Source organism: Nerophis ophidion, linkage group LG18 (genome assembly GCF_033978795.1).
Source record: "Nerophis ophidion isolate RoL-2023_Sa linkage group LG18, RoL_Noph_v1.0, whole genome shotgun sequence".
Lineage (NCBI taxonomy): Eukaryota > Metazoa > Chordata > Actinopteri > Syngnathiformes > Syngnathidae > Nerophis > Nerophis ophidion.
In genome coordinates this window covers 8,558,294-8,585,959 of record NC_084628.1, presented here as the reverse complement: position 1 = coordinate 8,585,959, position 27,666 = coordinate 8,558,294, and the positions used below count along the sequence as shown (strand labels likewise).

The 27,666-nt window shown below is 39.5% G+C and overlaps 1 protein-coding gene across 2 annotated transcripts; it reads left to right on the top strand.

The window, feature by feature from the left end:
- Positions 1–1,385: 1,385 nt before the first annotated feature.
- LOC133537558 (von Willebrand factor A domain-containing protein 5A-like) lies at positions 1,386–19,743 on the top strand. Of its 2 annotated transcripts, none has more exons than XM_061878683.1 (21): positions 1,386–1,457; positions 1,610–1,695; positions 2,610–2,812; positions 2,884–3,106; positions 3,317–3,483; positions 3,558–3,672; positions 3,736–3,911; positions 3,993–4,081; positions 4,174–4,318; positions 4,504–4,583; positions 9,569–9,683; positions 9,755–9,913; positions 9,992–10,095; positions 10,376–10,623; positions 14,028–14,060; positions 17,775–17,792; positions 18,256–18,294; positions 18,479–18,574; positions 18,897–19,033; positions 19,125–19,248; positions 19,337–19,743. In XM_061878683.1, exons 2-21 carry the CDS (start codon positions 1,653–1,655, stop codon positions 19,414–19,416), a joined length of 2,394 nt encoding a protein of 797 aa, XP_061734667.1. In that variant the 5' UTR covers positions 1,386–1,457; positions 1,610–1,652; the 3' UTR covers positions 19,417–19,743. The 2 variants fall into 2 exon arrangements, with proteins under 2 accessions (XP_061734667.1, XP_061734666.1); XM_061878682.1 differs by having other exon boundaries at positions 17,775–17,828.
- The last annotated feature ends 7,923 nt before the right edge of the window (positions 19,744–27,666 follow it).

Below are 27,666 nucleotides of genomic sequence, written 5' to 3'. Positions count from 1 at the left end.
AAGTTTCATGGCTTCTATTATGTCTGCATTGATCCAGGGTTCTGTTCTGGATTTTACCCTGGAAGCTTTCATGGGTGCTAGCTGGTCAGATACATTACGGAAGTTGGATTTGAAGCATGCCCATGCTTTTTCAAACGATGAGCAATTTAGTACATTTGACCAGTCCAGTCTCTCCAGGGCTGCTGTTAGAGCTTCGCTGGTGTACTTTTTCATCGATCTCAATCTTATTGTGTTGTGACAATTTGATACAGATTTTTAAATTTTACGTGTGCAGAAAATGATGAAGTGATCACTTATTACGCACTCGATTACACCACTTCTGGAGTTCTTGGTCCGGTCTGATGTCAAAATCAAATCAATGACTGTTTGAGCAGCAGGGCATGGCACACCCGTGTGAATTGAGTGATCAGCTGTTTCAGGCTATGTATCTTACAGTAATTACTGAAGGATTTGTAGATAGGAGTAATGTACTAGTTAAAATATAAATGACTTTCCTTCGGTTTGCATGGGATTATTTTCAATTCAATGCCCACTTGACTCACGCTAATGCTCATTTCCCACTGCACAATACCTACTGGACTTGACCTGGCCCTACTCTGCATGATGCTTTTCCATTCACTTAAACTGATATGGTTTGTTGTAGCTTGTCAGTCTGGGTGCATTTGAGTATACACGTGCCAACGCAAGCAACCCTATTGCTGCACAATTATACTCCACAGTCTGCACTTTGCTGCGGCGCTCTGTTTTCTTTCGCTGCCCTCTGTGTCTTCTTGGATCATCTTAATTGTGGTCAACAGCAGACCACGTTTGCTTCTTTGTTGTTCTCTACCATCTCACGTTGCAACTGATGCATCCAATGTGGAATTTTTTTGTTTAACAACTTTCTGTGCTATATATATATTTGACATATACATGTATATTATATCTGTCGCTATTTATCGATCTATCGATCTATACTAATCTATACTAATCCATACTAATCTATCAAAACTCCCCTCAAGAGCAGGGAAACCTGTGAAACAAACCTGCAGAGATTAAATAGCCTCTGTGTTTTCCTGACCTAGGGAATAAATATCCATCAAAGTAAGATTTGTTTATTGTATTAAAATCAATATTCCATTATTAATTTACATTAAAATAATAGCCTTAATTATACAAATACATTTAAGTTATTTTAAACACAAGCAATTATTTCAATAAAATCAAACAGTACATCAATTAATTAAACCTTCTAAAAATAATCACCAACATTTGCAATTTATTTTGGATTGTTCTTGATTTCTTTTAAAAACTGAAATTAAAACTAAATAAATAGGAGTGTACCCAGTCGGGCGTGGTGTGCCAAACGACAAAAAAAAATATCTCAACGCTGAGTGGGTGTGGCCTTCTACTCTAAACTTAACTGAGTCCTCTTCCGTGTTTACTGTGGACACTTCCTCACACACACACACCAACAGGTAAGCTGTAGAGTATTTGTTTAACTATAATAATAATGCTCACATTTCCCAAAAAAGGTGTTCATATAATATGTTTGCTCTTGTGTAGTCTACAACTGCATTGTATTTGTAATATGTTTCCGTTTCCCTTTACTTGTCGACTTCTTTTGCAGGAAAAAAAATCAATATTGAAAAGTTTCCTGTTGACGCCGCATCATGATGAGACGCTGTGGGCTGCTCACTTACAACAGAGAGCCAGGTACAGATCAATCATATATCACTATTAAATAATAATCAATTCAAACAAAGTGATAATTATGAATTGCACAACACGTGAAAAGAATGTAGGAGACAAAGTCACTGTAACTACAACTACTCCTGACCCGTGGCAAAATTAAACCACACATGTCTTGAGATGTCAGTGTAAAGAGGCTGAGCAAAATTAGAAGAAAGCTAGACTTGAAGTATCTTAAGGGACTGTTCTTAGACAAGTTGTAGTCAGACCAGTCTTCAAAACGCATACCTCAGACCTGTCCAACTTTCCTCCAATCTTATCTCTGCCTTGTCTGTCCAAAGTCGCAAAGTAACTTTTCCTTCAGCCATTTCTGTCCCTACATGATATTGCTGAAATGTTTTGATTAGGCTTAATAAAAGTGCACAATGTCAATTACTTTTGGCTCTTATAGCAGCCTTTGACACCATGGACCATGCAGTCCTCATCTCCCACCTGATACACTGAGTTGGCCTATGTGGTTTTGTGCTAATATATTTTACTTAATTCCGCTCCAATAGTAAATTGTCAGTGATGATTACTAATTTTTTTCGGATACAGTTGCTCTCCTTTTTTTCTGATGTACCCCCGGGGTTCAATCTTTGGGCCTGTAATATTGTCACTCTATATGATTCCATTAGGTCAATCTTTGGGCCTGTAATATTGTCACTCTATATGATTCCATTAGGTCAATCTTTGGGCCTGTAATATTGTCACTCTATATGATTCCATTAGGTTTAATCATCCCCAGACACATTGTTTATCTTTGCACCTTTTATTACAACTTTTGTGTGTGTGTGTGTGTGTGTGTGTGTGTGTGTGTGTGTGTGTGTGTGTGTGTGTGTGTGTGTGTGTGTGTGTGTGTGTGTGTGTGTGTGTGTGTGTGTGTGTGTGTGGTTCAGTTCCTTTAAAGGGCATTGAAGTAGAGCTGGAGGTGAAGGACCACGTAGCCACAGTAGTGTCCACTCTGCACTATGAGAACAAGGAGGACAAAGCCATAGAAGCTGTTTTTGTCTTCCCTCTGCCCGGAGATGCTGCTGTCTGCCATTTCAGCGCTAAGGTCGGACAGACTGAGATTGTGGCCGAGGTGAAGGAGAAACTGGCGGTAAGTCACATGAGTGATGAAGACGGAAAGGCTGGAAAAGAGAGTCCTCGAACAGGTTTTGTCCTCTCCAGGCCCGCGAGGAGTACGACGACGCCTTGAGCTCAGGGCAGCAGGCCTTCCTCCTGGAGGAGAGTGAGCAAAGCCCGGATATCTTCTCTCTCAGTGTGGGCAGTCTTCCTCCAGGAGAGAGCGCCTCCATCAGGCTGGAGTATATCATTGAGCTGGCTGTTCAGGCGGATGATGCGCTGAGGTTTTGTTTGCCTGCGGTGCTCAACCCTCGCTACCAACCTCACGGTAAGGCACTTGGCAACACCTTTTTCATTCATGCTAATATCATATCTGTTCATGTTATTAGTGTTTATACAGTATTTGCTAATGTCATGGCAAATTATTGTGTATTTTAGTAATGATAAAACCAAATATTAGGGCTGAAAACATTTAGAAAAACCCTGATGTAGATACTTAGTTTTGGCAGAGTTCTTGTTGATTGTATGATGTTTCCAGGGAGTGAAGGTGGCGGCGTCCAGGTGACCTCTGTCCCCGCCTCTCAAGTGCCCTACAGTCTGTCTTTCTCTGCTCGGGTGTCCTCTCCTCGTCAGGTCTCCAAAATCGACTCCAACTGTTCCTTGGAGCCTCTGCAGTACCTCAACGCTGAGCAAAGCCAGGCTGTGGTACGTAAACGCTGACAACTGTTTTTCACGGTTGAGAAGTGCTATGTATGTATTTATTTACTCACTGGGTTTAGGTGAAACTGGCTGCAGGTCACAAGTTTGACAGGGATGTTGAGTTGCTGATTTACTACCAGGACGCCCACCAGCCGGCTGCTGTGGTGGAGGCAGGTCAGGCGTCTGCCAAGCCTGGTGAGTTGCTTCTGATGTAAAACTATCCATTGAATGTGTTTGAATGTTTTCATTGTGTTTTAGGTACACTGATGGGAGATGCGGTCGTGATGCTGAGTGTGTACCCTGAGTTCCCTCAGGCTGTGATGTCTTCACTGGCCTCAAGTGGAGAATTTGTGTTCTTACTGGATCGATCTGGAAGTATGGGTTGTCCCATCAACAACACCAAGAAGAGTGAGACTTGCATCAGCAGTGCCAGGGTAATCAGCGGATTAATAAATCATTCATTTGTCTTTTGTCCCTACGGTGGCCTTCACTCTTTGACTTTCACTTCCACACAGGATACTCTTCTGCTGCTTCTGAAGAGCTTACCAATGGGCTGCTACTTCAACATCTACAGTTTCGGATCTAGCTTTGAACACATCTTCCCGTAAGAAAGTTCCCTTTGTCCAACCATTACATTCCTGATAAGTCACACTGCATGAGTACCGGTACATGTATTTGTGTGTATATTGATGGCAGTACAAGTGTGGAATACAGTGAGAAGACCATGGAAGAGGCTCTGAAGAAAGTTAATGAGTTTCAAGCTAACCTGGGAGGAACAGAGATCCTTCAGCCGCTCAAACACATTTACAACCAACCCTGCATTCCCAGTCAACCAAGACAAGTAATGTGTACACACACGCACACACGTACACACATGCATACACTTTTAGAATACAACAGAGTATGCCAGTATCACATTTTTACTCGACTGTACAAACATCTTTTGTGACACTTCCTATACATAATTATTGCAATGACAACATGTAGTTGTGTACCTTTTAAGTCAAATGTATGTGTGTGTCTTAGGTTTTTGTGTTCACTGATGGCGGGGTTGGAAACACCAAAGACGTTTTGAACCTGGTGAAGAAGAATTCCACTTCCCACAGGTCAATTCACATGCACAGATACATTTAAGTATATATAAGATTAATTTTAACTCATTCAGCAGATGGTTTAGATGTATCAGATTCTAATCAAATTGATCATTATGATGGATTCATCCATTTTCAAGCATCCTTCTCAGTGCTGGATATGCATGCCCTAAGCTGGTATGCTTACTTATTGTCCACAATTCAATGTACTACCAAATTATCTAAAATGCTTTTGAAGACGGTTAATGGTAGAAAAATCCAATTCAACTGTTATTTAACTGCACGTACAAAAGTAATGCAGGAAACATTTGAATGTTAAATGTCTTAGCAGCAGAGGTAGGACCAAGTCATTGTTTTGTAAGTCACAAGCAAGTCTCATGTCTTTGCCCTCAAGTTCCGAGTCAAGACAGGCATGTCCCGAGTCAAGTCCAAAGTCAAGACTGAAAAGTCTCAAGTCAAGTCCCAAGTCCTGCATTTTGAATTTTGAGTCCTTTCAAGTCCTTTTAACCTCAGACTAATATATTTACACAGATTGTGCATGCTTTTAAAACGCTGTATTTATTTATTAAAACAAGTGCATTTGAAATTGCAGCAAAAAAAAAATGGTGCTGACAGAAACACTTCATAATAGCCCTATTAACCAGCCATTTTAAACATTTAACTCATTCCTTTACGGAATAAACACATTTGAAAAAACAAGTACAACTGTACTTATTTGCACAAAAGTGTTAACATTGTTTTTCCATGGCATATTGCATTGTAACTAGTTCCACTGCAGTTTCTATTCTGTTCTTACCTTATCTCATTGATCTCATCTCATACTGTATGTGTGTTTATGTGTGCGTACACATGAAAAACATAAAAAATACATGAACAAAACAATGAACAGATTTGTACTTTTTAGATGTCTGGGCCCTATGGAATATGTAAGCATTTTCTTAATATGTTATACATTTTAACTGACCTTTATTTGACTGTTTGTCTTTTTGTAGGTGGCTAAAATATGCGGTGCTGCTGACAGCCATTTAACGTTACATTACTGTGTGTGATACATTCACTAACGTAACGTTATGTGTAAGTACCTCATGCAACCCTGCTTAAAAAAAATCACTTGACAAAAAATATGAAAAAGGTAGCAAACTGCAGTGGACGCAACAGATTTCCATGTTTGCAATGACGTTATAACCATAGACTTCTTATAAGTAGATGTAGCGCTGGCTGCTGTCACGCGTGAAATTTGGCCGCCATCCTGAAGTGGTGATGAGGAGCCGCCGAGCAGCCTAAACTGGCAGTTGACAGGTAGAAAACAAAGATGCCGGTGTTCAGCGTTTTCCTAATCAATTGAGCGGACTGTTGAAAATAGGAATCGGGGGATTACTTTTCACAAGTAGGATTTAACATTAAGTACTATGGGTTGTATTTCGTGAAAAGAATATTACCACAGAGTTGAGAAGGAGCAAATATCATCAATATATGTATGTGAATATCGCAAAGAAATCTTCTGGGGGAGGATGACCCCCCTACAGGGGTTTGGTTTACAAACTTTCAGCCCCACCTAAAACAAAATTCACCAGCCGCCACTGATTATGATGCATTCTCGTTTTAGGCAAAGTATAAGACAATACTTCCTTAACAGTATAATTGTAACCAGGAATAAGTCTTCAAGTAACAATATTCAAATACTCACTTTGTTGGGTAAAACAGAATTTGGTTTTATTCTGAATCCAGTGAAACAGATTGGTGGTTTTAGCTGATATAAAGACTTTCAGGTGTTTATATATGTTAATGTTTAGGTATTTGGCAGACACTTTTATCCAAAGTGACATACAATAAAACAATCACTGTAAACATTATCATTTAAGAGAAGAATGTAATACAAAATATCAATACAGAATAAACTCTCTGCTGCTCCAGAAACAGAGATACAATCTATACAATATATAGATATCTAATATATTCAAAAATTGTTTATGTAGGATACACGCATGTATATATAACCTAATCATATTGTTTCTTCAATTTAAAAATAGATGACTGTTTTTTTCTCCCATCACTAGGATTATATTCCCAGTTTTGATCTTGGACATCTGGTCACTCATAGCATATAAGAATATTCTATTACGGTTAAGCAAACTATGATATGAATAATACAACATGCCAAAACATGTGTCCTTAATCATAGCTACACGTATGACAAAAAAGTGCGTGAAAATCAGTGGTATTCAGTGAGGTAAAATAAATTAAATGCACTGACAGTTCATTGCTCCTGCCAAATGAATTGCACTGAGTGGAGCGGATCACCACTCCAAGATGGCGGCCCCTCATCTCGTCAGCGCCAGTAGGCAGTAGAGCTCCATGCTGCGTCTACCTACTGTAAAATATCTCTATGGTTATAACGTTAGCAGTGAGTTTACAGCCTCACTTATTTAACTAAACAGCAAATAAAAGTTATGTTACTTAGCCAATAAACATTAGCTTACAATCAAAACTTACCCTTCTTTGTGCATCTTCAAATGTCGAACAAAGTTGGAAGTTGTTGCGTTTCCAACCTGAATTCTTCGAACCGCATGTTTTGCATACTGCAATTTGTTGACCGAATCGTAGTTTTTATACCCGAACGAAACCAATTTTGGCCTAATTTTTTCTCACTGGCGCGTTGTTTGACAACTTTTCTCCGTTGGTTGTCCTGCAATGGATGAATGCTGTGGGATAAAAAACAATGTAGATCTAATTTGATTGGCTTTTGTACTGAGAGCACACACGCTGACAGACACACACGTGTACACAATGAAAGATACGGAGCGCTCCTGAATAACTTTGGGTTTTGGGGAAAGTAGCAAGACTTGTCAGGTAAAAAAGGCTCAAGTCCAAGTGAAGTCACAAGTCATTGATGTTAAAGTCTAAGTTGAGTTGTAAGTCTCCTTAAATTTTTTCAAGTCGAGTCTAAAGTCATCTAATTCATGACTCGAGTGTGACTCAATTCCAAGTCATGTGACTCGAGTTCACACCTCTCCTGTCCAAAGGCAAAACCCAGTAACTCAATTTTGGTCAAAACTGAGCTGATAATAATTTTGGAGTTCGTAGGTGATATGCTTTACATTAGTGTATGCGATATTGTAATTTGTTCCGTAAGTAAGCTGTTACGCTCATGGCAGGACCTAGCAACTACCACATAACCACCTAGATACAACAGAAAAACCTAGTATCTCAAGGGACCAATCGAAGCTTCTTTGTCAGTCGCCTTATTGTCTTTAATGAGACATTTGCACGAACGGGGGCCGACGGTCAACCTGATTGTGATATTATGGCACGAGGGGATATTTGGAAGATTGGCCCAGGAGGTTGCAAGCACCTTCATTAAATGTATTGTTTTTGATTCTTCACCTTGCATACTCTTTTGGGCAGATAACTGTGGAGGTCAAAATAAAAACTGGACGCTGTACACGGCTCTTGCCCAATGTGCAAACGCAGAATGGGCCCCACCCGAGATTGTGATAAAATATCTGGAGAAAGGGCACACGTTCATGAGAGCAGATTCAATCCATTGCTCAATCGGCAAGAAAATGAAAGCTCAAAAAAACATCTATACGTTTGATGACTTTGTAGATCTTTATAAGACAGCATCAAGATAGATTGGTTTTCCTTTGTTTTCTCAAAATCAGCTAGAAGTGAGTTACTAGGTTTTGCCTTTGGACGGGAGACCTCTGCTTAGCATCAACATATTAAATTGAATGCCTGTATAAATGGCTTTCTGAGGATACATAATTTAAAAAATGTTGCTATAACTTTGGTGCAGCAGTGTGCAACTTGCTGATCAGCAGTTCAGCCTTCTATAATATATATATATATATATATATATATATATATATATATATATATATATATATATATATATATATATATATATATATATATATATATATGCATATGTATAATATGTCTGTATATCAGGGGTGTCCAAAATGTGGACTGCAGCTAATTGTTTAGTGGCCCACCACACATTCTGGAAATGCTATTGCAAAAATAAATTTTAAAAACACTAAAAAAAGTAGAAGGATGTGAACTCCAACGGGGAAAAGTTGCAATGTTAACACAAAGCTGCCATGAAGACTGTTTGTTTTTCTTTTGTTTTTCTTTATTTTGCTCTTATTGCCGATGCGGGGAAAAAAAAAAGTTATATATATTTTTTTTTTTTATTAATTATTGACCTATTTAAGGCTCCAATTACTTCAAATATTTCACTTCATAATGTTTTATGTGGAAAATATGTGCATATACTGTGTGGTTGCCATATAAAAACAGTGTTTTCTTTGACAAAAGAGCATAAAACCAACAAAATAGTTCAAACGTAAAATCGACAGATATATATGAAGTTGATCTCGTAACTTAAGTGTTGAAAGTAGAACAAATAATAATAAAAATGTATCACTTTATGAGTGGGGGGACCTTTTGGTTCCCAAAGATATTTAGTGGGATTTTATTTATTTTTTCACTGTGATTACTCAGAAAAAATAATACATTTAAATCAATAGTATTCTGTATTATTGATCTTTTTAGGGCACCAATTATTTCAGATCAAACATTGTTTTTTGAATGTTTTGGGCAATAGGGGAAATACTGCATATTTCAGTTTTACTATAAAAAACTAAGTTGTCTTTTACTGAAAAGCCATAAAACCTTTTTTTTTTTTACTTTATATCAACCTGAAGTTGATATAGAGATTTATTGTAAGCGTTACATAAAAAATGAAAATAATCATTTGACTTATTTTTAACATGTTAATGACGGAGACCCTCTATGGTCCCTGGGAGTCCTAAAGGTAAAAAAAAAGGAATCCATATATTTTGTTTTGGTTTGAAAATGAAAAATATCAAAACGGCCCCCCGCATGATTTTATTTTTCCGTGTGTGGCCCTCATTGGAAAAAGTTTGGACACCCCTGCTGTATATCTTTGTTTATATATGTATACTGTATATATAATCAACAAGGCTGTCTTGCAGGTGTTTCTCTTTTGGGATGGGCGAAGGGGCCAGCACTGCTCTCATCGATGGATTGGCTAAGGAGGGAGGAGGTCATGCTCAGTTCATCACAGGAGCTGACAGAATGCAAGCAAAAGTTGGCGAGACATCAAGACTTTCACTATAAAGATAAATCCCAAATAAATAATTGACACTTGTCCTACACAGGTGATGCAATCGCTGCAATTTGCTTTGCAACCAGCAGTGGCGGACATTTTGGTCAAGTGGGATCTGCCAAAGGGAGTGTCTGTCACTGTCTTGTCTCCACCTCTCACATCAATTTTCCAGGGTCAAAGGTCCCTCATTTATGTTCAGCTCACTGGACAGGTCGGTCACATGTCTTGTCTTTAAGCACATACAAGAATGATGTGTCATTGGGTTTCTAACCCCGCTGTATTTCCTCAGAGTTCCGAGGCAACAGATGGCTGTGTAACTGTCGAGTACAGCCTAGCAGGTCATCCGTACCAGAACCAGCTCCGCTTCGTTCTAAAACCCACAGAGGAAACAGGGTAATGCAGGCTTAATTCATGTTTTTGACACACTACTAACTTCAATTATTGGCACTTGTTGCCAGGTAGAATTTGTGAGACATGATAATTTGGTTAATCAAGCCAAATATAAAAAATAGCATGGCCAGTCACTCTCACTGTTACTTTGGCAACTTGGGGAAGAAAACTTCACTGCCCCGAACAGCAGACAAATAAGGAGTATTTATTGACATATGAACTTACTGCTTTGTATTAAATTGAAGAGTTTGTGATAGAAATGGGAAGTTTTTGCTGTCCGCAGATTAACCATCCATAGACTGTGTGCTCGGACTTTGATTCGCTGCTTGGAGACAAAGGAGAGCAAACGCGGCACACAGCAGGATGAGACAGTGAAGGTCCAGGTGGTGGACGTCAGCGTCCAATCAGGAGTGAGCAGCTCCTTCACCGCCTTTGTTGCAATCAACAAAGCAAGCAAAGAAGCAAGCAAAGAAGCCGTTCAAGGACCTCTGCTGCTCAGAAATATTCCAACACCTTCAAATAACTTCAAATGTGAGTTAAAAAAAAAACTACCATGTTCGCGATTTTCTATTCTATTTAAGGAAGGTTCAAACTTAACATAACTATTGATTGTGAGAGAATTATTGTACATTACTGCACCATTCAACAGATAACTATAACATTACTTTTGCTTTCTCTGGCTCACATGTTTTTTTTTCAACGCCAGTCTATTGTGCAGCAACTTAAGGCCTGTGTCTTCCAGCAAACTTGCATAGAATTAATAATTGCATTTGCTCCTTATTCTTTTGCAAAACAATCTGTAGGAAGTATATCTAAGAAGATGCAAAGCCTGATGTGTTCTGTTGAATCTTGTCAGTTGACAGCCTCTTTGATTTCTTTAAGTTATTTGTTTTACCTTAGCTCATCCTGACAAAACAATGACTTTTGTGACGCAACCTTTTGTTGCGCAACATGGTATTTACCAGAGGTGTGGACTCGAGTCACATGACTTGGACTCGAGTCATGAATTTGATGACTTTAGACTTGACCTGACAAAATGTAAAAAGACTTGCAACTCGACTTAGACTTTACCATCAATGACTTGTGACTTCACTTGGACTTGAGCCTTTTGACTTGACATGACTTGCTACTTTACCTAAAACCCAACAATTAAAAAGTTATTCAGGGGTGCTCCGTATTTCCATTGTGTACAAGTGTATGTTACAGCGTGTGTGCTACCTGTCAGTACAACAGCCAATCAAATTACATCCACGTTATTTTCGTCACACAGCATTCATCCAATCAAATTGCAGAATAAACAACGAAGAAGAGCTCTCAAACAAAGCGCCAGTGAGGAAAAATTATGCCAAAAGTAGTTTTGTTCGGGTATTGAAACAACTTGATCCACAAATAACGAATTGCCGTATGCCAAACATGCGGTTGGAAGATTACAGACGGAGACGCAACAACTTCCAACTTCGTTCGACATTTGAAGATGCACAATGAAGAGTAAGTTTTGAATGTAAGCTAACGTTTATTGGCTGTGTAACATAACTTTTATTTGCTTTGTAATTAAATCAGTCAGGCTGCAAACTCACTGCTAACGTTAGAACCATAGACATCTTATAAGTAGACGCAGCATCGACCACTACTGCCGCTGACGAAACGAGACACGCGGCCGCCGTCTTGGAGTGGTGATCAACTCCACTCAGTGCAATTCATTTGGTAGGAACAATGAACTGTCAGCGCATTTTATCTCACTGAATACCACTGATTTTCACGCGCTTTTTTGTCATACGTGTAACTATGATAAAGGACACATGTTTTGGCGTGTTCATAGTTTGCTTAACAGTAATTGAATATTCTTATATGCTATAAGTGACCAGACGTCCAAGATCAAAACTGGGAATAATAATCCCAGAGAAGGGGGAAAAAAACGGTCAGCTATTTTTAAATATCCTACATAAACAATGTATGAATATATTAGATATCTATATATCTTACGAACCAATAGACTGTATCTGTGTTGCTGCAACAGCAGAGAGTTTATTTTGTCTTGACATTTTGTATTGATATTTTCTATTACATTCTTCCCCTAAACGATCATGTTTACAGTGATTGTTTTATATGTATTTTTACTGTATGTTGCTTTGGATAAAAGTGTCTGCCAAATACTTAAACATATATTAAAGCCTGAAAGTCTTTATATCAGCTAAAGCCAACAATCTGTTGCACTGGATTCAGAATAAAATCAAAGTCTGTCTTACCCAACAATGTTAGTATTTGAATATTGTCACTTGAAGACTTATTCCTGGTTACAGTTTTACTGTTAAGAGAGTATTGTCTTCTGTTTTGCCTAAAATTATGAATGCATCATAATCAGTGGTGGCTGGTGAATTTTGTTTTAGGTGTGGCTGAAAGTTAGTAAACCAAATACCAGTAGGGGGGTCATCCTCCTCCAGAAGATTTCTTTGTGATTTTCACATACAAATATTGAAGATCTTTGCTCCTTCACAATTCTGTGATAATATTATTTTCAAAAAATACAACCAATAGTATGTTAATGTTAAATCTTACTTGTGAAAAGTAATCCCCCGATTCCTATTTTTAACAGTCCGCTCATTTAAGCAGGAAAACGCTGAACACCACTGCATCTTTATTTTCTACCTCTCAACTGTCAGTTTAAGCTGCTCCCCAGCTCCTCATCACCACTTCAAGATGGTGGCCAAGTTGCTCGCGTCACAGCAGCCAATGCTGGGTCTACTTATAAGATGTCTATGGTTATAACGTCATTGCAAACACTACAATCTGTTGCGTCCACTGCAGTTCGCTACCTTATTCATACTTATTGTCAAGTGATTTTTTTTTAAGCAGGGTTGCATGAGGTATCTACACATAATGTTACGTTAGTGAATGTATCACACACAGTAACGTAACGTTAGACGGCGGTCAGCAGCACCAGATATTTTAGCCACCTACCACAACCCAAAAAATGACAAACAGTCAAATAAAGGTCAGTTAAAATGTATACTATATTAAGAATATGTGTACACCTTCCATAGGGCCCTGACATCTAAAAAGTACAAATCTGTTCATTGTTATGTTCATGTATTTATGGTTTTCCTGTGTACGCACACTTTAAAACACATACAATATGAGATGAGATCAATGATATAAGGTAAAAACAGGATGGAAACTGCAGTGGAACTAGTTCCACTGCAGTTTTCCATCCTGCAGTTTCTACTAGTTCCACTGCAGTTATGCCATGGAAGTACAATGATAACACTTTGGTGCAAATAATTACAGTTGCACTTGTTTTTTCAAATGTGTTTATTCTGTAAAGGAATGAGTTACATGTTTAAAATAACTGGTTAATAGTGCTATTATGAAGTGCAATGTCAGCACTATTTTCTTTTATAATAAATACATACAGCGTTTTAAAAGCATACACAATCTGTGTAAATATATTAGTCTGTGGTTCAAAGGACTTGAAATGACTCGAAACTCAAAATGCAGGACTTGGGACTTCACTTGAGACTTTTCAGTTTTGACTTGGACTTGACTCGGGACTTGCCTGTCTTGACTCGGGACTTGACTCGAGACTTGAGACTTACTTGTGACTTGCAAAACAATGACTTGGTCCCACCTGTGGTATTTACTCATGAAAATAACTTCTACTTATGTACCTATTAAATATTCCAACACCTTCCATGAAAAACTTGAGTGAGTTCTAAATCTACCAAGTTAGCGCATCATTACGAAAAATAAAAAATTGCTAGAATAAAAGTCAATAAACACATTTTTATTGCTTAAGGTTACATGGCACATAGTGTACCTTCAAGAATTTTCTCTCAAAGGCGTAAATTAATGTCACTGCATCTCACAATCACTTGTTTACAAATTTATTGAAATATTTTGCTCTTTAATTCTCATATAATCTTTTTTTATTCCCAAAGGTTGTCACAGACTGTTAAAGATAGATGCAGGCCGTAAGTACTGTACCTGTGTTATTAGAGGAAGAGATGGATATCCAACAATCAATCAAGCAATCAATCAATCAATGTTTATTTATATAGCCCTAAATCACAAGTGTCTCAAAGGGCTGCACAAACCACAACGACATCCTCGGTAGAGCCCTCATAAGGGCAAGGAAAAACTCACACCCAGTGGGACGTCGGTGACAGTGACAATGATGACTATGAGAAACCTTGGAGCGGACCGCATATGTGGGCAACCCCTCGCCCCCCTAAGGGACCGAAAGCAATGGATGTCGAGCGGGTCTAACATGATATTGTGAAAGTCCAATCCATAGTGGATCTAACATAACGGTGAGTCCAGTCTAAAGTGGATCCAATATACAAACCCCGTTTCCATATGAGTTGGGAAATTGTGTTAGATGTAAATATAAACGGAATACAATGATTATCAAATCCTTTTCAACCCATATTCAATTGAATGCACCACAAAGACAAAATATTGGATGTTCAAACTCATAAACTTTATTTCTTTTTGCAAATAATAATTAACTTAGAATTTCATTGCTGCAACACGTGCCAAAGTAATTGGGAAAGGACATGTTCACCACTGTGTTACATCACCTTTTCTTTTGACAACACTCAATAAAAGTTTGGGAACTGAGGAAACTAATTGTTGAAGCTTTGAAAGTGGAATTCTTTCCCATTTTTGTTTTATGTAGAGCTTCAGTCGTTCAACAGTCCGGGGTCTCCGCTGTCGTATTTTACGCTTCATAATGTGCCACACATTTTCGATAGGAGACAGGGGCGTCGATGATAAAGTTGCTTGGATGACAACATATGTTGCTCCAAAACCTGTATGTACCTTTCTGCATTAATGGTGCCTTCACTGATGTGTATGTAAGTTACCTATGCCTTGGGCACTAATACACCCCCATACCATCACAGATGCTGGCTTTTGAACTTTGCGCCTATAACAATCCAAATGGTTATTTTCCTCTTTGTTCTGGAGGACACCACATCCTCTGTTTCCAAATATAATTTGAAATGTGGACTCGTCAGACCACAGAACACCTTTCCACTTTGCATCAGTCCATCTTAGGTGAGCAGGCCGGCGGCGTTTCAGGATATTGTTGATAAATGAGTTTGGCTTTGCATAGTAGAGTTTTAACTTGCACTTACAGATGTAGTGACCAACTTTAGTTACTGACAGTTGTTTTATGAAGTGTTCCTGAGCCCATGTGGTGATATCCTTTACACACTGATGTCGGTTTTTGATGCAATACCGCCTGAGGGATCAAAAGTCCGTAATATCATCGCTTACGTGCAGTGATTTCTCCAGATTCTCTGAACTTTTTGATGATTTTACGGACCGTAGATGGTAAAATCCCTAAATTCCTTGCAATAGCTTGTTGAGAAATGTTGTTCTAAAACTGTTCGACAATTTGCTTACAAAGTGGTGAACCTCACCCCATCATTGTTTGTGAATTACTTAGCATTTAATGGAAACTGCTTTTATACCCAATCATGGAACCCAACTGTTGGGTGGGAAACTATGATGCGTTCAGTTTATCAAAGCACCAAGCAAAGAATCAGAACATGCGTTCTACTGATGTGGCAAACTATGATGCGTTCAGTTTATCAAAGCACCAAGCAAAAAATCGGAAAATTCCCATCATATCAATTCCTAGATATGGTCGTAATTATTTTAAGTGCACTACGCATAATAAACGCAACATTATTAATATTGTTTCTACGGATAATTTGATCAAAAACTTCTTAAAAACAGCCCACTACCTATAATATAGGCTTTTTAAACATAAGATCACTGTCTCCCAAAACGTTATTAGTTAATGAGGTCATCAGAGACAACAATCTTAACGTCATTGGTCTCAGCAAAACCTGGCTTAAACCAGACAATTTTTTTGCGCTAAATGAGGCATCTCCTCCTATTTTTACGTATGCGCATATTGACCGTCCCCTTAAAGGCCTACTGAAACCCATTACTACCGACCACGCAGTCTGATAGTTTATATATCAATGATGAAATATTAACATTGGAACACATGCCAATACGGCCTTTTTAGTTTACTAAATTGCAATTAAAAATTTCCCGGAAGTTTTTTCTTGAAATTGTCGCGTAATGATGACGTGAACGCGTGACGTCACGGGCTGTTATGAATATGAGCGCTGCGCACACACTCAGGCTAAAAGTCGTCTGCTTTAACGGCATAATTAGACAGTATTTTGGAGATCTGTGTTGCTGAATCTTTTGCAATTTGTTCAATTAATATTGGAGAAGTCAAAGTAGAACGACGGAGTTGGGAAGCTTTAGCCTTTAGCCACCCAAACACATGAAGATTCGTTGTTTAAAATTCACAGAGCTGAAACTTTCCTATATGGATCACAGCAAACATGGATCCCTACCACTTGTCAACCAGCAGGTTTTGGTGAGAAAATTGTGGTTAAAAAGTCGGCGTCCCCGAGACACTGCTCGTCAACACCCGGCCGGCGTGGACGTACACTTCCGACTATTAGGTACGGTTAAACTCACTAAAACACTAGCAAGACAATAGAAAGATAAGGGATTTCCCAGAATTATCCTAGTAAATGTCTCTAAAAACATATGAATCCGTCTCAATGCAACGCGATTGCAATCGCTTTTTTTTTTTACTTTTTTTTTTTTTTTCTAGTCCATCGCTATCAATATCCTCAAACATGAATCTTTCATCCTCGCTCAAATTAATGGGGAAATTGTCGTTTTCTCGGTCCAAAAGAGCAGTTTTTGTTGGAGGCTCCCATTAAAAACAAGGCAGGACTTTTCTCTTAACACCGACAGTTGCGAACTTTATCGTGGATGTTCTCTACTAAATCCTTTCAGCAAAAATATGGCAATATCGCGAAATGATCAAGTATGACACATAGAATGGACCTGCTATCCCCGTTTAAATAAGAAAATCTCATTTCAGTAGGCCTTTAAGTCTCCCCTTAAGACTCATTTGTATACTCTAGCCTTTAAATAGACCCCCTTTTTTTAGACCAGTTGATCTGCCGTTTCTTTTCTTTTTCTCCTTTGTCCCACTCTCCGTTGTGGAGGGGGTCCGGTCCGATGGCCATGGATGAAGTACTGGCTGTCCAGAGTCGGGACCCAGGATGGACCACTCGTCTAGAGTCGGGACCCAGGATGGATCGCTTGCTTGTGTGTCGGCTGGGGACATCTCTGCGCTGCTGATCCGCCTCCGCTTGGGATGGTTTCCTGTTGGCTCCACTGTGGACGGAACGCTCGCTGCTGTGTTGGATCCGCTTTGGACTGGACTCTCGAGGCTGTGTTGGATCCACTATGGATTGAACTTTCACAGTATCATGTTAGACCCGCTCGACATCCATTGCTTTCGGTCCCCTAGAGGGGGGGGGTTGCCCAGATATGCGGTCCTCTCCAAGGTTTCTCAGAGTCATCATTGTCACCGACGTCCCACTGGGTGTGAGTTTTCCTTGCCCTTATGTGGGCTCTACCAAGGATGTCGTAGTGGTTTGTGTTGTGGTTTGTGCAGCCCTTTGAGACACTAGTGATTTAGGGCTATATAAGTAATCGTTGATTGACTGATTGATATATTACTGCACCATTCAACAGATAACAATAACCTTACTTTTGCTTTTTCTGGCTCACATGTTTTTTTCAACGCCAGAATCTACAATTAATAATTGCTTTTGCTCTTTATTCTTTTGCAGGATTTGAAGAAAGTACAGGTATGATGGATAAGCTGACGTGTTCTGTTTCTTCTTGTCAGTTGACAGCCTCTTTGATTTCTTTATTTGTTTTACCTTAGCTCATCCTGACAAAATACTGACTTTTGTGACGCTACCTTTTGTTGCGCAACATGGTATTTAGTCATGAAAATAACTTCTACTTAAGTACCTATTAAATATTCCAACACCTTCCATGAAAAACTTGAGTGAGTTCTAAATCTACCAAGTTAGCACATCATTACGAAAAATAAAAGATTGCTAGAATAAAAGTCAATAAACACATTTTTATTACTTAAGGTTACATGGCACATAGTGTACCTTTCAATACTTTTATTTATTTTGTTTTCTCTCAAAGGCGTTGGTTAATTAATGTCACTGCATCTCACAATCACTTGTTTACAAATTTATTGAAATATTTCGCTCTTTAATTCTCTTATAATAATCCCTTTTTTTATTCCCAAAGGTGATTATTCCACGCCGAGGTCAATGGAAAATGCAGGCCGTAAGTACCTGTCTTATTAGAGGAAGAAATGGATATCCAACAAATGTGTTTAACAACTATTTTTCCTACTAAATAGTTTACCTTTTCAACGCCAGAGTTTACCGTGCAGCAACTCGAGGCCTGTGTGTTTTCCAGCAAACTTGCATACAATTATGAATTGCTTTTGCTCTTTATTCCTTTGCAGAAAAATTTGAAGGAGGTATTTTTCATTCACTTAAACGCTTGATGCAACGCTCTAAGAAGAAATCTGCACCAAGCATGAGGAATTCTGCGGATTCTTGTCAGTTGAAAGCCTTTTTTTATTATTTTAATTGCATCCATCCATTTTCTATTAATGTACGTGTTTAAATTGAGCTAATCCTTACCCGACAAAAACACAACGTACTATTGTGCTGTATATTTCTGTGGTTGGGTGCATACAATGTTCTGAGCAAAATATTTGATATGTATGCTGTGTTCTGTAAAGTTGTTGAACATGAGTACACTATACTCCTGCAGATATATTCAATAAATATTAATATAAGATGATTGATCTTCAGTGAATTATCAAGTTTATTCTTGACAAGACCTCCTTTCCCCTGCATGTTTTGAAAAAACTTTAGCCAGCCCGTCGCCTACAGACCCTTTGCTGCAGTTGGTTTCCCTCCAGAAGGCGTTGGGCAGCTGGGAGCTCAACCCCACTCTGGCTGCTGTGCTAGGAAAGACCAGCAAGGAGCTGGAGAAGCTGAAACCTGCTTCAGTGAGTTCTTGTTGGAAATGATAAATGTTCCAGGAAACTTTTTTCCACGCTTGTTTATGTTATTTTCTATCTTTTGATTGGATGAGCTCAGGCGAATGAGAACGTGTGGGCCACCATTCTTGCTCTGGTCTGGCTTCATGGCTTCAAATCGGATGCTGAGGTCGAATGGAAGCTTCTGGCTAGGAAGGCTGCATCATGGCTCCTTTCTCTGAATGGTAAACTAACTCACACAATTGTGTGATTTTAATATTTTTATCCCATCGAATTTGAATGTTGTGTGTGTGTTTTTTTTTTTTTCCAAAGCACCTTCTGTGACAGACTGTGTTGTGGCTGCAAACACTCTGTTGGGCTGCAACGTACATAAAGATACACTGGGCCTGTGAGGTGCCCAATACAAAGAAACGTTGTCACCATTGCACTATTTTCATCCAATCTGGTTCTCTCGTCAGCATTCCTCTTCGATAAGTTGCTCATGGATCAATGTCATGTTTTCTTACACAGATCAATTAAAAATTGGCAAACCTGAAACCTGTAGAACCATAAACATTGTAGGGAGTGCATACAGCTACACAAAGGCCATACACACAACTGATTTTTTTGTCTTGTGGGATTTTATGCTAACACTATGATTCTAAATCCAGTCCCTTTAGTATTCTAGCATTTCATTCTCAAATAATTACTAACCATCACAATAAAAATTTCAAGTGGAATATTTGGATTTTTGTGAGTTGAGATGTGTGTGTCCTTAATGTGTGTGTTTTTCAGCAGTGTAGTTTGACAATAACCGTTTCAGTGTCAAACGAATGCCGAGTTAAAAAACATATGCATTAATATCCGCGGCTGTGGGTAACCTGTTGATGTGTTTTTTATTGGCTTGTATAACACACATTAATTCATCCGGAGTTAATTTAAAAAAAAAATACGAGCCTACACTGCAAAAAGTCAGTGTTCAAAAACAAGGAAAAAAATACAAAAATAAAGGGTATTTTATTTGAACCAAGCAAATTATCTGCCAATAGAACAAGAAAATGTGGCTTTTCAAGACTTAACAAAACAAGTAAAATTAGCTAGCCTCAATAAACCCAAAAATAGCTTAAATAAGTATATTCTCACTAATAAGTGCACTTTTCTTGGTAGAAAAAAAATGAGACTTTTTTTGCTCAATATGTTGAAAATATTCTTAAATGAAGTAAACGCTAGTGCCATTATCTTGACATAACGGGGGTGGGGCGGAGGCATGGTTGGGGCGGGGGGTGTGGTTAAGAGGGGTGCCGTATAATTCCACGAATCGAGTATTTCTAATATATATATATATATATATATATATATACATATATATATATGAAGTACTTGACGTTCAGTGAATTCTAGCTATATATTTTTATTTTATTTTATAAATAAATAAAATAAATAGTTGATCTTCCAACGGCACCTATCAAATACACAGTAATAAAAACACAGTTGTTCTACAAACTGTACTGTGCTTGCTGGTTACTAAAAAAAACAAAACACTTACCTTTCACGATTTGAGTAACCTTTGTTCTGCCATTTGCGTATTGGCGAGCGATCTCAGAATCCGGGAACATCCTTCACGGATTTGTTGGAGACATCCGCAAATGAGAACGGAATGTTGCTTCCAGCTATTAGCATAGTCATCTTTGTCTCAGCATAAGTTACACCATCGGGTCTCCATTTTGCGAGGTGGCCCATAATACTGGATTGTGAACGATGCAGCGCCGGGGACGCTTTGTGCTTCGCTGACCGTTCATTACTGAGTATATCGGTTCGGCCGCAAGAAGTCAGTTCTACAAAATTTACAGGCAACATACCCCTTCCCCTTCGAACTCTCCTGGATAAACTGAAATTCTTGTTTCCAATCGCTCTGGAACTTGCGAGCGTATTTCTTCATTTTGCTCGTCGACGGTGTAATATATTGGGTTGGAGCCAATAACCAGACGACGTGATGAAGTTACGTCTCTTTACTGTGGGCTTCAGAACAGACTCCCTAATGCATGTTCCTTGACTGCACTTAAATGTAGAATATATTCACATTCTATTCTATGTACAGAAGATGGCAGTATTGTCCTGTTTAAGAGGGTCACAACATTGAGTCGGTCTGCATGGAGCTGGAGGGGGCGTGGCCTTCAGCTCCGCCTGAATTTCGGGAGATTTTTGGGACAACATTTGTCCCGGGGGGTTTTCGGGAGCGGAGCTGAATTTTGGGAGTCTCCCGGAAAATCCGGGAGGGTTGGCAAGTATGCCCGAGACTTGCACGGTATGTGGTGTTTGTCTGCAAGAGCTAAACTCGTACAGGATGCGCTGCTTCTCTGCATGAACAAATGCAACAAAACAAAACAGATATTACAGCTTGTTGCTGAGATTTGATGACCTATATTGAGTAAAACATGCTTAAAACTAAAATATCAACTGTTGCAAATTTGTGTCATCAGCACTCACAAGTATAAAACTACTTTAACGTAATCATTTCTTACTTCAAGCATGAAAAAAAATCATGATTTTGACACAATTGTGTCTCTTAATTAAAAAAAACGTTTTATTTTCAATGAAACAATAGAAAACACGTAGTGACAGTAGTAGAGTTGGCACAGTACAGCAAACTGACAGTTAATATTTCAAACAATTTTGAACAGAAATAGTTCATGCACAATCAGGTAAATTCCTCAAAATTACAATTAAAAAAATTTTGGCCAGGGGCCGGGCTTTTTATATGCGCACTAATTGACTGAAAGAGCACGCACTTGGCGTGATGATGTCATGTTATGGATGGAAAAATGCATTTTTAGACCATATGATTTTCCTGAGCGGCTAGGAGACCCCGAGAGTAACAGTGCTTGCCTTGTTGCCTTTCCATTAAGAACAATAAATAAGTTTTTAGTATAAGTTCGTTGGTTTCAAGAAATGTAATGCCAAGCACATATTATGTCAAGATAATGGCACTAGCATTTACTTTATTTAGGACTATTTTTCAACATACTGAGTAAAAAGTTCTAATTTTTTTCTTCCAAGAAAAGTGCACTTGTTATTGGTGAGAATATACTTATTTTAAGGATTTTTTGGGTTCATTGAGGTTAGCTAATTTGACTTGTTTTGGAAAGTGTTGACAAGCCAAAGGTTTTTGTTCTACTGGCAGATAATTTTGCTTAGTTCAAATAAAATACCCCTCATTTTTGTATTTTTTTCTCTTGTTTTTGAAGACTGACTTTTTGTAGTGCTCTGATAATAAATGAGGCAAGCAATATGCTAAACACACAAGCTGTAGATAATAAATGAGGCAATAGTATTACAATTCTTCACACTCCGAGCACGGCCGTGCCAGCAAGTTGACGGTTCCTAGTTCAAATCCAGCTTGCGCCATCCTAGTCACGGCCATTGTGTCCGTGGGAAAAACAGTTCACCCACTTTGCTTCTGATGGGTCGTGGTTAGCGCCATCAGTGTATGAATGTGTGAGTGAATGGGTAAATGTGACGTATAATGTAAAACACAGTGAGTATAAATAGTTGTACTGTTAAAAAAGACAATTTACCATTGACAGACAGCAGGGCGGGTTATTTCAAACGGACCCAAGCTCTACCTGCCTAATCACTCCACTTCCCCCCTCTTTTCTACCCAACTTTAGTATTTTATGGAACTATACTTCCTCATGGAACTAAAAATGTTCCTGTGGCACATTGTGCTTTGCCTTTAAACGGAAGAGATCTTCTGAACGTTTATGTTAAACAAGCGGATGTTGCTGCAGAAGTAATGTGCTTTTTTTGGCCCGTACTAATAAATATGCTCCTCTATAACTTCACATTGCAGAAAGAATAGTGAGTGAATAATGAATTGTGAGTTATTGATAAATTACAACACAACCTATATATCATAAAAAGTAATACAATGCAGAACTACATTGTAACAGACTCTTGCTGTCGTCGTGCGGGCTCAATGGACCACCCAGGAAGGACATGCTTTTGAGCAGGTTTGACTCTGGTTTATTTTTCAATAAACAAGCTTTAGTATAGGTCGGATCGCTTTTCAGCTGCTCCTTTCCACTTATCGCTCACGGTCCGCTCTTTCAGCCGCCGTCGTCGTTGTCATCTTCTTTGGCTCGCTCTCTGTCGCTCTTTGATCGCTCTTGCTCTTCATCTGCTCCTGCAGGCTCTCCAACTCCTTCCTCCCCGATCTCTCCTCCTTCTCCCCTTTTATACATCATCAGGAGAAATGTTAATAGTTTCCCGGTGTGTGAGCCACGCACCTGAATCAGATTGCGGCGGCGTCGCTACCGGCACGCCCCGCCTCTCCGCTCGGCTGCATCCTCCGCCTCCTTGCCGCCATCTTGGGCAGGGCTGCAGCGTGGCCTGCCCCGCCGTCAGCCCGTTGGCTCCGCCTCTCCACATAGATATCTGCAAGAACACTCATCGACACTCTTCAGTTTTTTATTGTGTAATATTACCAAGTGCAAACAGGAAAGCGTATTAATATTTGATATGAACAGTTAGCAGTATGTGTGTGTGTGTATATATATATATATATATAATATATATATATACACAGTATATATATTTATGTATGTATATATATGCAAATGCTTTATATGTATCCTTCTGGATAAAAAATATCCTTCACTTTCTGGTAAAAGTCCTCCTTCACTTCCTTCAGTTTTAAAAGTCTTGTAAGGGTTCAACATAGTTTTGCATAATTAGCAGAGCTCATACTCTCATAATTTCCACGAAATTCTAGCTGCTGTTTGGCGAGGAAGCAGGTCGCATTGATGTCATCTTTTAAAAACTCTTGTTTCTCTTTTACCTCAGCATTGTGGACACTGATGTTGAGTTGCCGCTGTTCATCCAAAGCCAAGTCCATCCTCGTCATCCCAAACGTTTTTAGCGCAATCTAGCTTTTGATATGGGCGGCCGACCGCTCATGTTTAGTGAGGCTTCTTTGCAAATTATTTAGGTCACAAAATCCCATTTGAGTCCACACAGTTCCACAGGTTGAAAAAAGAAGGCAAGGAAAGCAGAAAAGGCGGTTTCTTGCAGAACATTCACAAAGCCAGTCTTTTCACGTATACCACTCTGTCTGGAAAGAGCGAGTAACCCTCCGTCCTGCTGATTGAAACAAACCATTCAGCTCCGGCGTTGGTCTTCCTTTAGTATTTATCTCCTGTTTCGCTTGAAAGTCCACTTTAGAAAACTTTTAAACTGCGGAAATGTAGTCATCCATGTTGAAAGTCGGGGTGCACGAGACGGAAAAAATAAGTCGCTGCAGCACTTACCCGCTGAGGCCACCGTATGTCTGGGAACATGAGTGCCCCGCCCCTATTGTGAGGCACGAGAACCGTTTGCCTCACCTCAGACTTTTTTCTCTGCCGTTTTGATGGCTCACCAAGACATAAAGCATGTTACTCGCTGCGGCATTTGACTCGCTTACGCCACCGTATGTCTCTGATCATTAACGCCCCTATCTTGAGACACGAGAACTGTTTACCTCACCTCAGACTTTTTTCTCTGCCGTTTTGATGGCTCACCAAGACATGAAGCATGTTACTCGCTGCGGCATTTGACTCGCTTACGCCACCGTAAGAGAATAAGCGGGACGGCGTGGCGCAGTGGGGAGAGTGGCCGTGCGCAACCCGAGCGTCCCTGGTTCAATTCCCACCTAGTACCAACCTTGTCACGTCCGTTGTGTCCTGAGCAAGACACTTCACCCTTGCTCCTGATGGGTGCTGGTTGGCGCCTTGCATGGCAGCTCCCTCCATCAGTGTGTGAATGTGTGTGTGAATGGGTAAATGTAGAAGTAGTGTCAAAGTGCTTTGAGTACCTTGAAGGTAGAAAAGCGCTATACAAGTACAACCCATTTATCATTTATTTATTTATTTAGAAAATGGATGGATGGATAAATCACAAATGCCTCAAATGGCTGCACAAACCATAATAATAATAATAATAAATGTTATTTATAAGGCGCCTTTCTGGGCACTCAAGGTCACCGTACAAAATCAAATTGGATAAAAACAACAATATAACAACAAAGACAGATAAGATAGGATGATTACAAAGAATACGCAGTCCGGTATAGGTGTGTTTTGAGTCTTGACTTGAAGAGGGATAATGAGTCCAATTTGCAAAGGTCAGGTGGTAATGAGTTCCAAAGATGTGGGGCAGAGCGGCTGAAAGCTTGGGCACCCATGGTGGACAGTTTAAATAAGGGGACAGTGAGATGGATGGATGAAGAGGATCTTAAGGAACGTAAGGGCGTGGCGACATGGATCAGGTCAGAGAGATATGATGGAGATAGGTTATGGATGGCAAACGACAACAACATCCTCGGTAGGGCCCACATAAGGGCAAGGAAAACCTCACCCCAGTGGGACGTCGACAATGATGACTATGAGAAACCTTGGAGAGGACCGCATATGTGGGCGTAGTAGTAGTGTTTGTAGCTTGTGCATGTGTCTGTTCATGATGTGTCTCGCTTCTGCTTGCTGTGCCTTGCTTTCAGCTACTGCCTGGCTAGCCCACCTTGGGTGGGGGGGGTGAAAAGAGGAGCCGAGTGCGTCAGCCTCCTCCTCCTGGTATACAGCCTCTGCACCACCAAGACCAGGGGTGCCCACACTTTTTCTGCAGGCGAGCTACTTATCAATTGACCAACTGGAGGGGATCTACCTCATTTATATTTATTTATTTATGAAAGAGACATTTTTGTGAACAAGTTAATTGTGTTTAATGATAATACAAGCATGTGTAACACATATAGATGTCTTTCTTTCACAAAGACAAGAATATAAGTTGGTGTATTACCTGATTCTGATGACTTGCATTGATTGGAATCAGACAGTAATGATGATAACGCCCACATTTTCAAATGGAGGAGAAAAAAAGTTGTCCTTTCTGTACAATACCACATGAAAGTGGTTGGTTTTTGGCATCTAATTCATCCAGCTTCCATACACTTTACAAGAAAATCATTGGCGGCAAATTCCGTAGCTTGCTTGATTGACATTCACGGCACCCGAGGGTCTTGTGAGATGACACTGGCTGCTGCCAGTTCATTATTATGAAAAAATGACAGAGAGGAAGGCGAGAAACACTTTTTATTTCAACAGACTTTCACGCCGTCCCTTCCGTCAAAACTCTAAAGGCCGACTGCACATTTCCTATCTTCACAATAAAAGCCCTGCTTCATGCTGCCTGCGCTAACAAAATAAGATTCTCGGAAAGCTGGTGTGCACAAGTGATGTGCACGCCAGCTTTCTGAGGGATCACTTGTGCACGCCAGTTTTCCGAGACTCTGTATTTAGTTAGCGCAGGCAGCATGAAGCAGGGCTTTTATTGTGAAGATAGGAAATGTGCAGTTGGCCTTTAGAGTTTTGACGGAAGGTACGGCGCGAGAGTCTGTTGAAATAAAAAGTGTTTCTCGCCTTCCTCTCGGTCATTTTTAATAGTAATGATCTTGCAGCAGCCAGCGTCATCTCACAAGACCCTCCGGTACCGTGAATGTCATTTAAGTGACGTCTTGGTGAAGATTGATGATCACTAATTTTTAGGTCTATTTTTTTAAAAGCCTGGCTGGAGATCGACTGACACACCCAAACAAAGCAAGGAAAGCAGTCGTGTGCTCGGACTCCAGCAGTGCATTGACGAGCATAAAAAACATAGCATCAGAAACAAGACTAGATATAGTTTATGAAATAGTTCAGGCAATCTACAGGATAAATAAAGCGGGAGGTGTGGTAACATTTCTCTGGGTTCCTGCTCATGTAGGAGTCGAGTGTAATGAGTTAGCTGATAGATACGCAAAACAAGCAACCACTAAAACAGAAGTAAACATGGAGATTAAGCACAGTAAAGAAGAAGTGAAGAGCATAATTAAGATAGAACAGAGAGTTTTACAAAGTCCAGTAGGTGTCATGAGAGGAGGGGGTAGAAATAGGAAAGAAGAAGACATTATTACTAGAATGAGATTAGGACATACATATCTTAATAGTTCACTAAAATTGATAGGAAAACATACTACAGGGCTGTGTGATTTTTGCCATCAAATAGAGAATGTTGACCATGTTTTAATACAATGTAGGAAATACAATAGAAAAAGAGAAATACTGGAAAATAAGTTAGCAAAAGAAAATATTAGGTTAGAAGTGGGAAGTATATTAGGATTGCATTCAGAAAACATAGGATACAAAGCAATATACACATATTTAAAAAACACCGGGTTAAATAAAAGAATATAGAGTAGGGATCCACCTCGGTCCACACTCCATTACAGTAGGTGGCGGTAATGCACACCAGAAGGTTGATTGCCAACCGCCATAAAAACAAAAGAAGAAGAAGAAGACTGACACACACCCTGCGATCGACTGGTAGCTCGCGATCGACGTAATGGGCACCCCTGACCAAGACCCATGCAGTGCCTCCCAGTGGCCACACACGGTAACTTGGACTATGCAGTCCCAGGCTAAACTGTAGGGTGGGGGTCGGCAACCCGCGGCTGATATATTTTTTGTTTTAATATAGTTTCTGTCGGAGGACAAACATGACACAAACCTCCCTAATTGCTATAAAGCACATTGTTTATATTAAACACGCTTCACTGATTCGAGTATTTGGCAAGCGCCGTTTTTTCCTACTAA